This window comes from Fomitopsis serialis (genome assembly GCF_022376445.1).
Source record: "Fomitopsis serialis strain Sig1Antser10 chromosome Unknown B0H18scaffold_53, whole genome shotgun sequence".
Taxonomy (NCBI): domain Eukaryota; kingdom Fungi; phylum Basidiomycota; class Agaricomycetes; order Polyporales; family Fomitopsidaceae; genus Fomitopsis; species Fomitopsis serialis.
Window position 1 is genome coordinate 1 of NW_025955013.1, and position 17,646 is coordinate 17,646.

Here is a 17,646-nt window from a genome sequence, read left to right on the forward strand (position 1 = left end):
GTTTGCTCACGCACGTCTCATTGCCCAAGCAAGCCCGCCTCACGCTGCAACCAGGTTTCTTCGTCGTCCTCCCAGGAGAGGACGAGAATGTACCCTGGCTCAGTACCTTTTTGCCGCGTGACGCAGCGTATTGGCCGACTCTCAGGGACATCACCCACGTAATGGCGTGGTGGGACGAGTACAACGGTCTTACTGTCCTTGGGGATGTGGTGCATACAGAATTCTGGAGTCGCAGCCGTGGAAGTCTCCTTACTACGTGACTTCGGACGCCGATGATTTTGCCGTGGCGCCGTCACTTTATATATGGGATATAGTCGCGCTTTGGCCCCAAGACCAAGGCGGCGTCGACGCGCCCTTCTATGGGTCATCAAAGAGCTGAGCGATTTCTTCCCGGCATCTGTGAAGACGTTCGTCCTCCGCGGAGGAACACAAGAGATCGACACGGAGGTCTGGGCTAGGATGCTAGCGGCGTTCCCTGCTATCGAGCACCTCGAGATCATCGCGGAAGAAGACGCCATGCCCGACTTTCCTGCGGCGCTCGAGCCGACATTCAGCGGAGACGTCCCCTGCCCTGGTCTGCGAGAGCTCGTCCTGCGGTATCAGCCAGGTGAGGTATCCGACCACAGTCGGCTGCTAGCTGTTCTTCGTTCAGCGCTCCAGCAGCGCCTCGAAAAGGGCTCGCGCTTGGCATCCCTCAGCCTTAAATGGGAGTGTAGAAGTGCTGATGACGTTGACGCCTTCACGGGGTCGGTGGTCAATCAGGTATTACCCGAGCTCCGGGAAAGAACGTTGGTCTTGTCAAGGCTTGTCGGTTCACTGAAGATGTGGGCTACCAAATGCCAGAGGCTGGAGATCTGTGGGATTGGCATCTGTTGGACATGTCGGATAACGGTAGTAAGTACAGCAGCGGCGCAGTAACGACTACTTGATTCGTCCATGAGCAGGTGTCATGCCCACCCAGAAGTACAATTCCCTGAAGCAATACAACACATTGTTTGCTCTGTCAACCGAGGCAAAGTATATGTAAGTACGATATCCGCACACGGTCATCAGGCAGTAGTCTGTTGTGCCGCCGACGAACTTTCAATCTACATCGGAGGCCACTGATGACAAACCGCGCCGGCGTCACTTCTGCGAACGGCATGCATCGCAGAAGCATTCACGATGCTGTGCTGATCCGGGAACAATTGTACGTCGTGCCTAGAACTCTGAACATGTCGGTCGCCTCTTACCATTGCTAGGCTCTTTGGCCACAGAACCATGACACCGGTGAGATCCCGGCGGCATACTGGTAATGGAGGCCACAACGAACAGAAACATATGCCTCTTTTTAGGTATGGCGATCAGGAAGGTGGCGGGAAGAAGCTGGGAAGTACCGCCACCGTGACCCGAACAGGGCGAGAGCCTGAGTGGTTCCTAGCCTCGCACTCAGATCCACACCCGTTGAAGTGTGGTACTTCGTTCGCTGAGATACGTAGGAAGGCATGCGGTCTCCACGCGGCGTGGGCAATTGTTGGACAGGTGCAGCGAAGCTCTAAGGGGCTATATGACTCGCGAAGTACGTCCAGTTTGTCCGTCTCCCAGTCGTGTATCTGGGTGTCGAGCACATCCGAAGCTCTTGACTATGTCTAACCAGGTAGCGGCGGCCATCTCGCAAGAGTACGTGATTCCGTGTTCAGCCGATTCCGTTCTTACGTCTTGTCTGTGCATCAGGTTCCTCGAGAACTGCTTCACCGTCTCCGCTCAAGGTAGGCCAATGCATTACACATACTCCTCGTCCACATCCCACTGAACTCTGCGCACTATCGTTGGAACAGCACTTTGTTGCTACGACTTCTTCCTGACCTTCACACGTGAAGTGCAGTTCATGTGGAAGCTCAAGCCCTCGATGGCCTCTATTCTCTTCTTCACCCTGCGCTACCCCGCGCTGTGTAACACCGTCTTGGTTGTCCTCGGCTATTTGTCTTGGGGAGGCTGGCAAAGCCAGTTGGTATGTGCTGTTCATCTCCAAGATGCGAACACTGACTCAACGATTTTTTCTATCCATCTATAGAGGTGAGAGAGCATTTGGGTGGATCGAATGGAATCCTGAGTAACACATAGTTGCACTATCATGACGCGCCTCGAGATGGCGGGTGACGTCTTGGTCTTGACGAGCTCAGCTAGTAAGCATCTGTCCTTCCTCGCGCCTCCGACGCACGACTACAGTATCTGCGCCAGCTGATTAATAATCTTACCTAGTCTTCACTGCTGTGCGCATATATGCGCTCTCGGCGCGGAGTAGGTGGCGTCTCGGGTTCTCGCTCGTCTTGGGTCTTATCAACCCGGTCATGTCCACGGTAGGTATCACTATGATGCGTTCCATTGGACGTACGTGTACTGACTGACCTTCGTTTGGTTTGTAGTACACGTTTGTCCTCTCTGCGCCCTACCTCGCGCGCCTCACGCCGCATTACCAGACGTGCGACATCGACACGCAGTTCCTAGGAGACATGTGAGCGATATCCAACATCCCCCTTCGGCGACTCGGCACTGACATGCGCTCCCTGAACCTGCAGCTGTGAGGACAAGTTCGTTTCCTCGTCCCTCCGCATGCTGACGACAGACCGCAATTCCCAGGGATGATGTGCGCGCGGGCGTCCGCAGTGATATTCGACGCCGTCGCTCTGCTCCTCACCTGGCTGAGCATCAAGCGTGTCATGAGGGCAGGCCGAAATGCGGCTGACTCCGAGTCGGATGATCGCTCTGCGATGGGGCTTGGCACTATGACAGTCGTTCTCATGAAAGACAGTACGTGTTCAAGGCCAATCCGTGGTTAGTACGACTGCTGATTACTTTGGTCTTGTCCCTGTTTCGCTGGTAGCTGCGGTGTATTTTGGGTGAGTAGTGAGAGGGCTGATAGTCGGAACAAGTTGTCATTGACGGAGACCGTAGCTTCCTCTTCGCGATCAACGCGCTGGGCATCGCGATTGGCTTGAGTCATCCCAAGGCAAGTCCCTTCTGCAGCCTGGTTTCTTACACACGCGGAAGGGATAATACCACCTCGCTCGTCAGTTTCTCGATGCCGTATCGACCTGGAGTGCAGTGTATGTCCACCCTTTCCACTGACTTGTACTTCAGTATCAACTGAGTTGCTGCCCCTGCAGAATGACCTCAATCCTGCTTAGCCGGCTCATGCTCGACCTCCGGCAGGCAAACTCGAAGGACAGTGACGGCGGGACGTACATCTCAAGGGCGCTGACGACGATGGTGTTCGATGGTACTCAATGTGAGCAGGAAGGACCCACAAGCCAGGAAGACTCGTTCGGGTCGGAGGAGAGTGACGGTGTGAATGAGGTGTTCAGGACCCCTTGAACGGACTCAGGCTATCGCTGGGATGGTAGAAGGTCTGAGGCTCCGCGTTTTCTCGGCTGAAAAGGACTGAGTTTGTTCATAGTACGGACCGCAAATAGGAGCACTGAGGAAAGTCAACGTGCAGCATGTCTTTTCTTGTCGTTCCCGCTTACCGAAACTAGATCTGTGACCGCGCGGCTTTCCAGCGCTTCAATCAGAGCTTCGTACGGCGCTTCGTTGGTATCCTCAAGGCACGCAAGGCTATGTCCGGCTATGTACCCATGCGGCTACCATTGCTGCTTGTGGACAGTTGAGCCCCAACCAGCGCCCGGATACGACTTTCAAGTTTCAAGGACAGAAGCTGTTCGTCTTCAGTGTCCGTGGCAAGACATCGGTTTCCGACAGTGACAGAACTGCTCCTTTGCAAATACGATATCTGTCTCGAATATCGACCTGCCATTGGTCGGGCAGCCTCCCGTTCAACACCGGAGCTTCCGGGTGCAATCCTCAGTGTCGAAGATTCAAGGAATGGCTCGGATGCTGTACAGCGCTCTATGTGCTCCGAGCGCCATCATATCGACGGCTCGAGGTCAGTATGCTTTTACGGCGTCTACGCATCGCCTGCATGACCTTGTCAAGAGTCAATAACCTCAGTGCGGCGCCAAGGCATCGAAAGTCCACGGTTCAGTCACTTGGAAGGTGGCTCGAAAAAAAACTGAGTATGTACTGACGGGACTGAGCGAGCGGGGAGTATGTTGTCTCATCAAGCGCCGTGCTTCACGCCCTGAGAGGGCGTGGCGTAGCATGCATTACACTGACCATGCCTAATCGTAAAGCGCTGTTGTTGTTTTTGATCGCCAATGCCGACGAAGACATAAAGACGTGTATGCTGCATATAGTCTCTACCTCACCCCAGGCTTCCGAACACTTGAGCTCTTTCTGCGTGGTAGTACCTCTGGTGTGAACATTGATCCCTACCTGGATTCATCATCATGTCGTCGAACCAAGTCGCGGCGGCTGTCTCACAAGAGTACGTGTTCTCCCTGGCTGCCAATTGTGTTGATGCTTACCTCTGCCACAAACCCTATCTCTGCCTTAGATTTCTGGAGAACTGCTTCACAGTTTCCGCTCAGGGTCAGTACAGCGACTTGGGCCACGTCCTTCATCCTCCACATCAACGCTTCATCGGGTTTCTAACCTAAATTTACCGCTCGCCGCACAGCGCTCTGCATCTACGACTTCTGCCTGACCTTCACGCATGAGGTGCAATTCATGTGGAAACTCAAGCCTTCCGTTGGCTCCGTCCTGTTCTTCACTTTGCGCTACACCGCACAGTGCAACACTATCGCGGTCGTCTTCGGCTATCTCTTCTCCGGCGTCTGGCAAGATGAGTTGGTGAGTACGCCCTTCATGATTATCAGTGTAGCTGCCCAAGAACCAGTACTGACCAGCCGGTCATAACAGTGGTGAGTCAGTATGTCGTGTACACGAAGTTGAGCTGAGCGATATGTCGGCGCTGCGGTAGTTGTACACTTTTGGGACGCCTCCAGATGACAGGCGACGTACTGATTTTAACGAGCGGCGTGAGTAAGTGCTTTTTGTCTCTCCAAACGCGCAGGGCCTTGACCTCGCCTCCTTTAGTTTTCTCAGCCTTGCGCATCTATGCTCTTTCAAGGAAGAATAAGTGGCACCTTGGTGTCACACTCATACTAGGTCTAATAAATCCAGTATTGTCTGCAGTGCGTCGCATCCAAGTACCATGGATCCACCAGAAGGAGCTTACCTGACTTCGTGAACCGATGTACTGGCAGTACACATTCGTTCTATCCACGCCTTTTCTCGCGCACCTTGCGCCAGGGCATCAAACGTGCTCCTCCGATGCGCAGCTCAGGGAAGACATGTGCGTGTCTCAAAATCTCCGACACGTTCAGAATTATGCACGCAACTGATGTCGTTGCAACCTTGATCACCTGCAGCTGTGGGTAATAACAATGTCTGTCGACTCAGGCTAACGGTGACCCATTCTACACAGGGATGATGGTGGGGCGAGGGTCTGCGGTTATCTTCGACGCCGTTGCACTGGTCCTCACCTGGCTGAGTATTAAGCATGGGGTGAGCATAAGAAATCGGACTGACGGATCAAACGCGCCTCCCCGTGTCGTGTCGGGGATAGGGAACATGTCAATCGTTCTCATGGCGGATAGTACGTGTCGTACGCTTGCTTTTTGACCGAGAGCTGACACTACACTCGTGTACGGTAATATAGCGGCAGTCTATTTCGGGTAACTCACGTTCTGTGAAGTGTGCGGGCATGTCCGCTAAGCCACGAGACAACAGGTTTCTAACTGTCATCAACCTCGTCGGCATCGCTTTTCGGAAAGTAAGTCTTCGAATTCCCGTTATACTGTGTTCCAATACTAACCATCTCTCGACTCGACTCATTAGGACCTCAACGCCGTGTCCACCTGGACCGTTGTGTACGTAGGCCTTTTCAGAAACCGCTGCATTGTCGATGACTCCCCTCACCGATTATATTTCTCCTCAGCATGACATCACTCCTGCTCAACCGCCTCATGCTTGACCTCCATCAAGCAAACTCGGAGGGCCGCGACGGTGGGACATATGTCTCGCGCGCGTTTGCGTCAATGGTTTTCAGACTACCTTCTGCTGGAATGGAAGGGCCCGCGGGCCATGGAGACTCACTTGGTTCAGAGCCTGAGGAGAGCGAGCATGTGGATGAGGTGTTGAGAATCGCTTGACAGACCCACTAGAGTAGCTTTGCCCATTGCTCACGGCTTTGTTAGGTATGCTCGCCGTGTTCAATATCATGACCCGTAGTCGAATCGCGGGACATGGCTCGAGAATTGAAATCGTTGATCTAATCAACAGCAACATCCCTAATAGGTGCTCACCGGTATCTACATGGCACAGTGCAAACACTGGTAGACGTGTCTTAGACTAGTAAGCAAGTTAATATATACAGCCCAGTCATCATGAACTGATGAGCCCTGTCTCAAACAGATGTTCTCAGAATGATATCATGACTGTCGCCAGTCAATGCATCGACGTATCTTGGCAGCCGCTGTGCATCTGCCCCCTGGCAGTGTCAAACTGCCAACAAGTACTTGAAGCTCGTGCCTGCATGCCGCTGTCCGCAAATTTGCTCCTCGCCGGCGTCGAGCCTACTCGACGATGCCAAACGACATAGCAGTAACCGCTGCCGTCTCACAAGAGTGAGGGTTCCCTTCATCTTACCAATTGACAATCACATATGTATAACTAAACCTGCCTTCAGTTTCCTCGGGAATTGCTTGATTGTCTCCGCTCAAGGTATATACCAGCAGTTCCGTCTCTTTGCTCAGTATAACTGACACGCGCACTGCCACTACTCTTGTCGACTCACATAGCGCTCTGCTGCTATGACTTCTTCCTGAATCTCACGCGCGAGGCGCGGTTCATGTGGAAGGTCCAGCTCTCTGTGGGCTCGATTATTTTCTTCACACTGCGGTACCCCATGCTATTGAACACGGTCGCCATCGTTCTCAGTTACCTCTCCTGGGGCAACTGGCAGAATGATCTGGTGAGTCCGCAACTGATGCTATGTTCTTGTCCACGAATGTACCACCTTTGCTTGCGATGGCATGCTGACTAGCTTGGCAATGTACTCGTGTCTCCATCATTGTACAGAGGTGAGGGACCGTGCTTCCGTGTGCGAGTTGAAGAGCTCAACGTCAGATGATCAAAGCTGTACGGTCATGATACGCCTTGAGGTAGTTGGCGACATCTTGATCTTGATAAGTTCCGCAGGTAAGTACTTGCCCTCCCCCAAGTTGTCGATGTCAACTTGAATTTTTAATCTTGCTTAGTCTTCACCGCAACACGTATCTTTGCTGTCTCTTGGCGAAGTAAATGGCGCATGGTACTCACGCTCATCCTTGGCTTGATTAATCCGGCGATATCCACGGTGCGTCACATACACACGGTTTGCAATCATCCGCGTTGTCAAGTTGACATATGTGCATTCATTTCATGACATCGGCAGTACACGTTCATCTTGTACAAGCCCTACCTTGCGCACCTCGCGCTGCACTACCAGACGTGCGACATCGATATGTCGTCCCCGGGTAACATGTACGTGTAGTACAGACTTCGCAAACAGTTCAGAGCAACTGCTGACGACATGCCTTTACCTACAGATGTGTATACTCTTTCGACTTCACCAATGTGTCACTCACGTATTGTTGGTGACCGCTTGAACAGGGATGATGTGTGCACGGGCGTCCGCAGTGATCTTCGACGCCGTCGCGCTAGTCTTCACCTGGTTGAGTATCAGGCACGTGGTAAGCGCGAATACTCAAACAGATGGCTCAGGGGCGACGCACCGTTTAGTGGGCTCAAAGAGTATGCCACTTGTGCTCATGAAAGACAGTGAGTATGTACCTTTGATCCAAGTTGCACGGAGAACTCATTTCTGCATAATCAAGCTGTCGTGTATTTCGGGTAACCACATCCCGAGATCAGGTCATTTACTCTCGCTAAACGATGGACTGATAGGTTTCTATCTGTGATCAACGCATCGGGCATTGCTTTTCCAAAGGCAAGCCCTCACATTTATTCTATGTTCCCGTACGAGGTCCACTCACTGAACGCTCGTCCCCGCTCACTAGTTCATCAATGCCGCGTCCACTTGGAACGCAGTGTACGCCTTCTCACGCGCCACAGAAGTCATCCCTCACGCACTTGTGTGCCTCTTCACAGAATGACATCAATCTTGCTCGGCCGCCTAATGCTCGACCTACACCAGACGAATGACTCCCACAGCGACGGCACATTCATCTCGCGCGTGTTGTCGACAATTACTTTCGACGGGCATTCTAGCTCGGAGTCAGATGTTGAATCTGCGGGACAGGTTCTTTTGCCCGAGTCTGAAGGCAGTGACACCGAACATCTTCGGCGTGACTTAGAAGATTAGGTGGTGGATCCGCCTTAGAGGGTACTGCCAGTCGTGCGTCCATTCAGCACTCTATACCATGTGACCGATAGGTCCTAAGATCGTTGACGCTCTTCAGTTGTGTATGATCTGCGACGTTGGACAGTTGGATGCTGCCAGTAGTGACTGTCATGGAAATTGTCACTATTTTTCGGGAAACCATCCGGATCCATGATCCTTGACTCGTGGATCTGCGTCCTGTCTCGACGTCAATATGCTCATGTCCCGCGGATGGCGGCACCATCTCATGCTACTGTCTGATTGCGACGCGAAGGTAACGTCTGTCATCGCCTCAACCTGTCAATCTGCTTGCTATTTCACTCCAATACCTTCGGGGAGACTCCGCACCGGTGTCATTCCCGGACAGCTTTGAACATCGCGGAAGCACTTCGACAGAGGCTGTGCACTCAGGCGAATCTGCGGCGTTCCTTGGTCGTTCCGTACAGCTTGAATACTCGCTGGGCGACGATGCTGGATGCCTGGCTAGTCTCATAGATGGTAATCGCACTCAGGAATTGCGTTCGAGTCGTTTCAAATGCGACATACGGAGCTCGTGACCAGGAACGAACACCTCTTCTTGAGACGGTGGTCAGGAAGGTGGCGGGCAGAAGCCGAGTCACGCCATTGAGACTGGACGAAAGCATGGGTGGTCCCTAACCTCGTGGTGAGCCCCACATCCATTTGAGATGTGTGGTACCGTGTGTGGCAGTGGCAGTGGCGACTACTGATAGTCAGATTTTCTGATCAAGGTGTCCTCGGCCACCAGCAGTACGGTCCCTCTGCGGCGCTGATGGCCACTGGGACAGCTGCAGCGAATTTGAAGACACACGGGCTTATATTACGCGGGAACAGATTGACTTCGCCGCCCCCTGTGCTGCTCGGTTGTGTTAGACCGCGATTCTTGACCATGTCGAACGAGGTTGTGGAAGCCATGTCACAACAGTGCGTGGAGCGCCATATGCATCCACCGACGGGCCCTATACTGACTAGTGCTGCCTCAGCTTTCTCGAGAACTGCTTGACCGTATCTGCTCAAGGTCAAAATCCCGTCGCTCACCTTCCTTTCCCTACGCGTCGTGCTGACACGGGCCTATTGAAGTGTTGTGCTGCTATGACTTCCTCCTGACCTTCACGCGCGACGTGCGCTTTATGTGGAAGCTCAAGCCCTCCGTCGGCTCTGTCCTCTTCTTCGCGCTGCGCTACTCCGCGCCCTTCAATACCATCGCGGTCGTCTTTGGCTATTTGTTTCAAGGAAGCTGGCAGAGTCAGCTGGTGAGTGCATCTTCCGCGGTTGCAGATACCTGTTCTGCCCGATCTTTGCCTCGAATCTCAATCTCATCCGATTCCTTAGAGGTGAGATGTCATTTCCAGATCTAGGGCTGCTGAGTTGAAAGCTGAGCGATTACACAATAGTTGCACAATCATGGCGCGCCTTCAGATGGTAGGGGACGTCCTGATTTTGACGTGCGCCGCGAGCAAGTATTCCCGTCTTGACAAGCGCGCCTGGTCTGACCAAAACCATCAGTCTTCACGGCCCTGCGCATATATGCGCTTTCGGGAAATAGTAAATGGCGCCTGGGATTCATGCTCGTCCTGGGTCTGCTCAATCCGGTGATCTCTACGGTACGTCACCTCGAGTGACATCATGAATGAATGTCGACCGCGACAACTCACCTACACCTGTGACTTGGTAGTACACGTTCGTCCTCTCCACACCCTACCTCGCGCACATCACGCCGCAATTTCAAACGTGCAACATCAACACCCAAGTCTTCGGATATAGGTGCGCGAGTCGACACCTCACCTTCAGCGTTTGACTCAAACCTGATGTTGCTGCCACCTCCGTCATCTGCAGCTGTGAGTACCGATGTAATTAAGCGGGCCAGGTCAAGATGAGTTGACCGTGAATTGGGATGCCGTATAGGGATGATGGCTGGACGGGCATCCGCTGTCGTCTTCGATGCTATCGCGTTACTCCTTACCTGGCTCAGAATCAAGCATATGGTAGGTGCGAGCCGTCGGACGGATGGCTCCGGGATGAATCGCCGCAGTATGTCAGGCATGGGGAACATGTCAGTTGTCCTCATGAGTGATAGTGCGTGCCCCCTTCTCCAATCCGGGCTCGCGCTGAATTTACTCGTGGACACCCTACCGCGCAGCTGCGACCTATTTCGGGTGAGTCATACCATGCGAGACTTGGCCATTTCCGTGCCATTAAGCGGAGCACGGTAGGTTCCTAACTGTGATCAACGCGGCGGGAATCGCTTTTCGGAGAGTGAGTTCGGTCCGGCGAGTCAGCGTGTTGGGATCCGCTGATGAACTCCTTGACCACTCTCATCAGTTTCTCGAGGCCGCGTCAACATGGAGCGCAGTGTACGTGCTTATATTGCATTGGTATTGACCAGAAGCCTCGCTAAGCTCGGGCACCTCAGGATGACATCAATCCTGCTCAGCCGTCTCATCCTCGACCTTCACCAGGCAAGCTCGGAGGACTACGAGGGCGGGACGTACTTCTCGCGCGCGTTAACAACGATGCTGTTCAAGCAACCTCCCGGTACAAGTGAAGAGTTCATGGGTCATGAACTCGAGCTGCCGGTGGAGGATGAAGACGACAGCGCGGCGATGCATGTATAACATCAGAGGAACTCGGACACGATGGCGCTCAGTCACGGTGTTGACGTCACCATGCTTGGAATTCGACGCACGGTTAGTATTGGTTATGATGGACTCACTTTGAGGACTGGATATTTCGCAGTGCCGTGTGTATGTTGATCTTGGCCGGTGTACCATTTTTCCGGTATGCTTTCGGATGAGCAGTCTATGTAGATGTACAACGATAGTAGAGGGCCCCTCGCTGGCGTCCCCGATAAGTACCGCGTACGTGAACAAACTTGCCAGTCGTTCAGATTCACGATAGGTACGCGACACAAATATTGGAGTCTTGTCACATGTTGGGTAGCCTCCCTGGGCAGAGTGGACAATTCCTTCCAGCCTCCGTGCGCTCGCTCGATGTATTCTTGTCTGAGACTTGAGACGATCTGGCACAGTGGCAGTCACTGAATCAGTGGGCGGTTTTCCGAGTCATGTGCACGTCATAATAGAGGCAAATAACGCGCTACGCGACGCGTTTGCGCAAGACAGAGTTCCGACTGCATGTTGACGCCTCCATCGGACCCCTCGGGAGACTCGAGCAACGTTGGTACTTTTGTCCATAGAAGTGTCAAGATCGCATGAGGTAGGTATCATCGAAATCCGCTATATATCATTACCCTTATCTTCAAAGTTCAGGCACTAATCTCTCCCTCTGCCAAATCTTGCTATTCCTTTCTCAAAAGCACGACTCATCCTCTGCACTGCTTGGGTCCTGAATGCTCTCCGCACGCACGCGCGAACCGTACGCAGTTCCTCCCATATCGGTGTCCCGCCAAGCAGAGATAAGAGTAGGAGTTGAAAAGACTACAGTAAGTACTTCTATCCTTACGCCCCTTCTGCGGTCCTTCTCCGCGCTGGCGTTCTGCGCACACAGCTTTCATCAGCTGCAGCGTGCTCACCAACAAGTATTGGGCCATCACCGTTAAGTCCGGACCCGCAGCATGCCGCCCGTGAGCCGCCGGGACAGGTTGTTGCATCTGATCCTTGACATTGACGCCGCATTGTCGACGTCGTCCTCGCCAAGTCCCCGCCGGCAGTCGACGTCGTGGCCATGCCCCCACCGGCAATCCGTGGCCATGTCCCTAATGACACATGTACACCACTCATCGCAGTAGCCCGCTCCGGGTCGTACGTGCAATATCACAGGCGTGCCTGCGCACACGGCAAAGCTGTAGATGCGGCCATACGACAGCCGGATCAATGACTTAAATCCTCAGTAAACAGCGGCGCCGATGCATTGCAATCTCTACACTGTCACTGACAGAGCAGCACTTCTTGGACAGCCAGGACATCGAGGATGACCACGCCGATCCCTTGTCCGCCGTCCTTGCCCTTCCTCGGCCATGTCACTCAGATCGACAAAGAGGTGCCATTACGGTCCTTCATTCTTCTCTCGAAGCAGTATGGCGAGATATATGAGCTCCTGCAGTTCTGTGAGTGTCTGCCACGTAGAGAATATGCGATGACGACTGGATCCGGACGCATACAGCCAGGTCTCTTCTCGTGGTCAGCACGTACGAACTCATGAATGATGTCTGCGACGACAAGCGGTTTGTCAAGAACCCTCAGGGTGGTGCTCTCACGCAAGTGAGGAATGGCGTCGGGGATGGCCTGTTCACCGTGAGTTGCCCTTCGCGATCTACTGTGTCGTGCTCTAACTCTTCAGCGACTGCGCTCTCGCTGCAGGCTCAGCCGGGTGAAGAGAACTGGGAGTTGGCTCGTAAGCTCAGCCTAAAGTGAAGTAAATGCGGGTCCTGACAACAGACGTGTCCTCAGATCGCCTCCTCATGCCTGCATTTGGCACGGGAGCCATCCGAGGGATGTTCGACGACATGTACGATATCGCTATGCAGCTTATCCTGAAGTGGGAACGGTCAGTTTCCGCATCTAGTGACTCCACAGAGTCTCGGGGATACTCACCCAATGCTTGTAGGTTCGGTCCGAGCGTAGCACTCAACCCTGCCGAGGACTTCACCCGACTGACCTTCGATACCATCGCGTTGTGCTCGATGTCTTATAGGTAAGCCAAGCTGAACGAACCGGTCTTCGATGGACAATCCTCGCTAACAGTCCTTTAGATTAAACTCATTCTACAGGGTTAGTGCTTGGCTACTCAACTGAGTCTAGATTCGACGCTCATTGCCTGTACGCCGCCATCCAGGAATCGAACCCGCCGTTCGTCGAGTCGATGGTCGATTTCCTGATCGAGTCCGGCCAACGCGCCTTCCGGCCGTCGCTGGTGACGAACATGATGGGCTATAATGCAAAGTACGAGCAGGACATCAAGGTCATGGCAGACCTCGCCCACGACAGTGCGTGTCTCATTCTGTTTCGTGTCGTGCCGGGTTGGGCCTGTGCTCGAGTTGGAGGTACTGATCTGTGTTGGGTGCAGTCATCGCGGACAGGAGGGCCAACCCGACGGACAAGAATGACTTGCTGAACCGAATGTTGTTGGGAAAAGACCCGAAGACAGGCAAGTCTCTGCCGGATGAAAACATTAAGAATAACGTGTGTCGTCTGAATCCCTCCACGGGTATATGCGCGTCATAACTCATCCTGACACCAGCTATTGACCTTTCTCATCGCCGGTACGCCTCTCTCTCCTTGCTCCGGCATGTAAGACTGACCCCGCTCTCCAGGGCATGAGACTACTTCATGTAAGTCTCCCGCATCCCAGTTATCCATGACACAGCATTGACGCGCAGGACATGCGCCGCCAGCAACGCTCTCCTTCCTGATGTACTTCATTCTCAAAAAGCCCGAGGTCATGCGTAAGCTGCGTGAAGAGATCGACGAAGTCCTAGGCGACGAGCCGCCGCAGATTGGGGACCTGACAAAGCTGCCGTACCTAACTGGTGCGTCTGGCCCTTCTCTCGTTTACACTCGGGGAACCAGAGATGTCACTGACTTGGTGTGGTGTCGATGGATCCAGCGTGCTTGAGGGAGGCCCTCCGCATGGGCCCCGCGGCGCCGATGCGCAGCGTCGAGGTGTGGGAGGACACGACGATCGGCGGGGGCAAGTACGCCGTGAAGAAGGGACAGACCGTCGCCATCTTGACCGCGCAAGCCCTGAGGGACCCCAAGGTCTGGGGCGAGGACGTGAGTCGCATTATTCTCCCCGCAATTCATGTTGACGAGTTTTGTGCGCAGGCGGAGGTGTATAACCCAGAGCGGATGTTGGATGGAAAGTTCGAGGCGCTGCCTGTGAGTGATCTATGCTTCATGGATAGTATTATGTACTGACCCTCCTTCTGTTGTGCTAGCCAAACGCCTGGCAGCCCTTCGGATTCGGCATGCGCGCGTGCATCGTACGTTCCCTCCCTCCTTCTCCCCCATCCCTTCACTAACCTGATTATCACCCCACTCCTAGGGCCGCGCCTTCGCCCTGCAAGAAATGCAGCTCATCGCCGCGCTCATCTTCCAGCGGTTCGACGTGATGATGGACGACCCCTCGTACGAGCTCGTCCTTAAGCAGACGCTCACCATCAAGCCACGCGACTTCCGCATCCGCGTCGCGCCCCGCAAGGACAAGGGCCGCCCCGTCGCTCGCCCAACAGCAGCGTTCCTTCGAGGACATGTGGGTACGAAGGGTGCGGGTCCGGGACAGACGACGGTGAATGGGGTTGCGAATGGAAGTGTGAGCGCGGGGCGGAGGCGAGGCAACCGATGTATGTGCTGTATGGCTCGAATACGGGGACGAGCGAGACCTTTGCGCAGCGGGTCGTAAACGATGCTGCGGCGAGAGGTAAGTGTTTGGTGGCTAGATGTAGATGTATGCGTGTGTTCTGATAGGCGTGGGCTGGACAGGCTTCCACGCGAGCATGGGCACCCTCGACGCATTTGTGGCCAAGCTCCCGACGGACGGCCCCGTAGTGATCATCACCGCGTCTTTTGAAGGTGCGTTACCCCAGACTCTTCCCCACGCCCTGGTCCGTCTAACACTCAAGCATGGTCAGGCGAGCCTGCCGACAACGCTGCGCACTTCGTCGACTGGCTCTCCAACCTGAAGGGCTCGGAACTCGCCAACGTGCGCTTCGCCGTCTTCGGGTGCGGGAACCGTGACTGGGTGCAGACATTCCAGCGTATCCCCATGCTGATCGACGCTCGGCTCGAGGAACGTGGCGCACAGAGGGTGATCGCGCGTGGGGTGGGTGATGCCAGCGCGGGCGACTTCTTCGAGACATTTGATGAGTGGGAGGCGGGCTTGTGGGAGGCGCTGTCAAAGGTGGGTTGGCGACATGTGATGTGGGCTGTATGCTGATTGCCCTGATGGGAATGTAGGAGTATGGCACGGCCGCGATGGGCGATGCGAAGGCAGGCTTGGTGGGTGGGCTGGAGGTGAAGACGGTGGGTGAGGGTACATACCGCGCGTCGGTGCTGCGCCAGCCGGATGCTGCGCTTGGCACGGTTGTGGAAAATACGCTGCTCACTCCCCCGGAGGCTCCGGCGAAGAGGCATATCGGTACGACGGTTCGCGTGCATGATTCCTTTCGTGCCTGACGAAATCTATAGAGTTCCAGTTGCCCGAGGGCACGTCGTACAGAGCGGGTGACTATCTCGCCATGTGAGCCCACTCCGGTATCAGCTTCCAACAGTGCTCATGTATGCTTGCCAGTCTCCCTTCGAACCCACAGAGAGACGTGCACAGGGTGGTCGCTCGGTTCGGATTGTCGCCAGAGCAAGAGGTTCGATCTTCGTGTCTGCCATTTTGGTCTGTCTCACGTCTGCGTAGATCGTCCTGTCATCCAGTGGACCCACGCCGCTCCCGGTTGATCGGCCCGTCACCATTCAAACTCTATTGTCTGGGTATGTTGAACTCTCGCAGCCTGCCACAACGCGGGACATCCGCATCCTCCAAGCAGCGGAGAACGCTCCCACCGAAGCGCTCCAAGCGCTCTCCGCCTCGTACACAGAACAAGTTCTGAACGCGCGCCTCAGCGTGCTCGACATCCTCGAAGACCACCCCTCGATCAAGCTTCCCTTCCCGACCTACCTTCAACTTCTTCCCGCCATGCGCATCCGGCAATACTCCATCTCGTCTTCACCGCTCTGGAACCCGTCACACGTGACACTCACCGTGAGCGTCGTGGACGCGCCCTCGCGCGCAGGGCGGAAAGACGCGTTCCTCGGTGTCGCGTCGACGTTCCTCGCGGGGCTGCGACCGGGCGACCGCGTGCAGCTCGCGGTGCGCGCGAGCAGTGCGGCGTTTCACCCGCCTGCGGACCCCGCCGTGCCAATGTTGCTCTTCGCAGCGGGCTCGGGGCTCGCGCCCATGCGCGGGTTCCTGCAGGAGCGTGCGATGCAGAAGAAGGCAGGGCGGGAGGTAGCAAAGAGCCTGTTGTTCTTTGGGTGTAGGAGGCCCGGGGAGGACTTGTTGTATGGGGAGACGGACCTGAAGGAGTGGCAGGAGCTGGGGATTCTGGACGTGAAACCGGCATTTTCGAGGGCAGTGGAGCAGTCGAAGGGGTGCAAGTACGTGCAAGAGTGAGTTCCTGGTCCTGGGCTTTGTGGGTGAACGTTGACAGGACTGATGTGGGTTTCAGTCGTGCGTGGCTCGACCGCGAGGAAGTCCGGGAGGCCTATAATGCCCAGGCCAAGGTCATTTCTCTGGAGTGAACTGCCATCGCCAAACTGACCAACCGTTTCGACAGTTGTACACCTGCGGCTCTCGCAAGGTCGCTCAGGGCATCAAAGAGGTCCTCACTAAGATCATCAAGGAGGCAAAGGGGATCGACGACACGATGGCCGACGAGATGTTCCAGCATGCCATCAAGGGCAGGTACGCCACGGACATCTTCGAGTAGAAGCGACGCCGCAGCGGGTTGCGCGTGCGCCCTTCGTGAAATAGCGTGAACGTTGTCAAGATGGGATATAGGGTCTGACAGGTGGTTGGTTTTCCGCATATGTCGGCGGATGTGGTGCTCTAATTATGGATGAAGATCTACGTAAGTAGTGGATGTCATACCCTAATTAAAGCTGCCTCACCACCTCAGGCGACCTATGAAATCACTCGCCTCCGTCAACTTACATTGTCAATATCATCATGAACCCACTCCCGCGCATATGACTCTCATTCACTCGTGGAGCAGAATCAGGATCGCACTTCAGGCAGAACCGCTGAAACTCGGGAAAGTCGACCTTCTCATCTGTACGGCCCTCCGCCTCCCATTGTGCCCTGTTGCACGCCGGGTGCACTCGGGTGCACTGCTGGAGTATGCAATCCCCTCCCCGCCCGCCACCGCTCCAGGACCCCGTCAGCAGGCTCCCCCGTGTCCCTCCGTCCGAGTCGAAGCGCGAGGGAGGGACGAACCGATGCTGTGGCGCGGAGGAGCTGCGAGGGCATCGACTCAGTTGATGGGAGGGAAGCCGTGTCGAATTGCGAATTGAGATAAGTAAGTGTGCGCAACGGAATCTAAGTGTGGGAAGGAACGGGGCGTGTCGATGGGGATCTCGCCGGTGAGGCACATATCGTTTGAAAATGCCTCACGCAATGACCATTACTGGTAACCTTGACCTACAGTTCCTTCGAGAGCATGAGACTGATTTGGGAGATGCCAGGGTTACGGGGGCGCCTTCGCCATCCATGCAAGCTTCGAGATAGGTGAGTACCTCGCCGAGCTTTGGATATTGAACCTAACAGCTCAACGCGTCGGCGAAAGTAGACTGGGGCAC

General features: G+C 54.8%; 6 protein-coding genes across 6 annotated transcripts; all 6 read left to right on the plus strand.

The window, feature by feature from the left end:
• Positions 1 to 212: 212 nt before the first annotated feature.
• On the plus strand, positions 213 to 1,249 carry B0H18DRAFT_511780 (uncharacterized protein). Its single transcript, XM_048038372.1, has 3 exons — positions 213 to 894; positions 945 to 1,189; positions 1,242 to 1,249. Exons 1-2 carry the CDS (start codon positions 304 to 306, stop codon positions 975 to 977), a joined length of 624 nt encoding a protein of 207 aa, XP_047891365.1. The 5' UTR covers positions 213 to 303; the 3' UTR covers positions 978 to 1,189; positions 1,242 to 1,249.
• Positions 1,250 to 1,624: 375 nt separating this feature from the next.
• On the plus strand, positions 1,625 to 3,354 carry B0H18DRAFT_1120851 (uncharacterized protein; the record flags this gene model as incomplete). The annotated part of the gene is made up of 11 exons (XM_048034219.1): positions 1,625 to 1,659; positions 1,714 to 1,748; positions 1,818 to 1,990; positions 2,129 to 2,207; positions 2,242 to 2,339; positions 2,406 to 2,494; positions 2,559 to 2,570; positions 2,606 to 2,790; positions 2,864 to 2,879; positions 2,935 to 3,066; positions 3,147 to 3,354. 11 exons carry the CDS (start codon positions 1,625 to 1,627, stop codon positions 3,352 to 3,354), a joined length of 1,062 nt encoding a protein of 353 aa, XP_047891366.1.
• Positions 3,355 to 4,156: 802 nt separating this feature from the next.
• B0H18DRAFT_511640 (uncharacterized protein) lies at positions 4,157 to 5,517 on the plus strand. The gene is made up of 7 exons (XM_048038371.1): positions 4,157 to 4,217; positions 4,284 to 4,363; positions 4,433 to 4,467; positions 4,556 to 4,728; positions 4,859 to 4,916; positions 4,975 to 5,076; positions 5,145 to 5,517. Exons 2-7 carry the CDS (start codon positions 4,326 to 4,328, stop codon positions 5,297 to 5,299), a joined length of 561 nt encoding a protein of 186 aa, XP_047891367.1. The 5' UTR covers positions 4,157 to 4,217; positions 4,284 to 4,325; the 3' UTR covers positions 5,300 to 5,517.
• Positions 5,518 to 7,374: 1,857 nt separating this feature from the next.
• B0H18DRAFT_1017499 (uncharacterized protein) lies at positions 7,375 to 8,454 on the plus strand. Its single transcript, XM_048029319.1, has 7 exons — positions 7,375 to 7,464; positions 7,530 to 7,761; positions 7,818 to 7,833; positions 7,888 to 7,930; positions 8,001 to 8,032; positions 8,092 to 8,338; positions 8,403 to 8,454. The coding sequence occupies exons 2-6, from the start codon at positions 7,596 to 7,598 to the stop codon at positions 8,303 to 8,305; spliced, it is 471 nt and encodes a 156-aa protein (XP_047891368.1). The 5' UTR covers positions 7,375 to 7,464; positions 7,530 to 7,595; the 3' UTR covers positions 8,306 to 8,338; positions 8,403 to 8,454.
• A 617-nt stretch (positions 8,455 to 9,071) lies between these two features.
• On the plus strand, positions 9,072 to 11,338 carry B0H18DRAFT_935260 (uncharacterized protein). Its single transcript, XM_048041786.1, has 11 exons — positions 9,072 to 9,265; positions 9,325 to 9,359; positions 9,422 to 9,594; positions 9,734 to 9,797; positions 9,848 to 9,945; positions 10,017 to 10,107; positions 10,247 to 10,421; positions 10,486 to 10,497; positions 10,555 to 10,597; positions 10,664 to 10,695; positions 10,755 to 11,338. The coding sequence occupies exons 1-11, from the start codon at positions 9,114 to 9,116 to the stop codon at positions 10,954 to 10,956; spliced, it is 1,077 nt and encodes a 358-aa protein (XP_047891369.1). The 5' UTR covers positions 9,072 to 9,113; the 3' UTR covers positions 10,957 to 11,338.
• Positions 11,339 to 12,271: 933 nt separating this feature from the next.
• On the plus strand, positions 12,272 to 16,778 carry B0H18DRAFT_879297 (cytochrome P450; the record flags this gene model as incomplete). Its single annotated transcript, XM_048040684.1, has 24 exons — positions 12,272 to 12,407; positions 12,464 to 12,594; positions 12,661 to 12,694; positions 12,751 to 12,847; positions 12,908 to 12,994; positions 13,053 to 13,071; positions 13,136 to 13,286; positions 13,367 to 13,482; positions 13,541 to 13,562; positions 13,614 to 13,631; positions 13,695 to 13,829; positions 13,907 to 14,073; positions 14,125 to 14,178; positions 14,238 to 14,282; positions 14,345 to 14,587; positions 14,611 to 14,719; positions 14,767 to 14,871; positions 14,931 to 15,199; positions 15,256 to 15,436; positions 15,487 to 15,538; positions 15,590 to 15,659; positions 15,707 to 16,458; positions 16,518 to 16,572; positions 16,626 to 16,778. 24 exons carry the CDS (start codon positions 12,272 to 12,274, stop codon positions 16,776 to 16,778), a joined length of 3,201 nt encoding a protein of 1,066 aa, XP_047891370.1.
• Between the last annotated feature and the right edge of the window lie 868 nt (positions 16,779 to 17,646).

Bases quoted from the DNA above. Each gene is read 5' to 3' on its own strand.
- B0H18DRAFT_511780 (XM_048038372.1), top strand. From the start codon at position 304: ATGGGATATAGTCGCGCTTTGGCCCCAAGACCAAGGCGGCGTCGACGC. The intron at 895-944 runs GTAAGTACAGCA...GTCCATGAGCAG, and splicing joins GGACATGTCGGATAACGGTA to GTGTCATGCCCACCCAGAAG.
- B0H18DRAFT_511640 (XM_048038371.1), top strand. From the start codon at position 4,326: ATGTCGTCGAACCAAGTCGCGGCGGCTGTCTCACAAGA. The intron at 4,468-4,555 runs GTCAGTACAGCG...CTCGCCGCACAG, and splicing joins CTTCACAGTTTCCGCTCAGG to CGCTCTGCATCTACGACTTC. The intron at 4,729-4,858 runs GTGAGTACGCCC...GCGCTGCGGTAG, and splicing joins GCGTCTGGCAAGATGAGTTG to TTGTACACTTTTGGGACGCC.
- B0H18DRAFT_1017499 (XM_048029319.1), top strand. From the start codon at position 7,596: ATGATGTGTGCACGGGCGTCCGCAGTGATCTTCGACGCCGTCGCGCTA. The intron at 7,931-8,000 runs GCAAGCCCTCAC...CCCGCTCACTAG, and splicing joins CGGGCATTGCTTTTCCAAAG to TTCATCAATGCCGCGTCCAC. The intron at 8,033-8,091 runs GTACGCCTTCTC...GCCTCTTCACAG, and splicing joins GCGTCCACTTGGAACGCAGT to AATGACATCAATCTTGCTCG.
- B0H18DRAFT_935260 (XM_048041786.1), top strand. From the start codon at position 9,114: ATGGCCACTGGGACAGCTGCAGCGAATTTGAAGACACACGGGCTTATA. The intron at 10,108-10,246 runs GCGCGAGTCGAC...GATGCCGTATAG, and splicing joins CCAAGTCTTCGGATATAGGT to GGATGATGGCTGGACGGGCA. The intron at 10,696-10,754 runs GTACGTGCTTAT...CGGGCACCTCAG, and splicing joins GCGTCAACATGGAGCGCAGT to GATGACATCAATCCTGCTCA.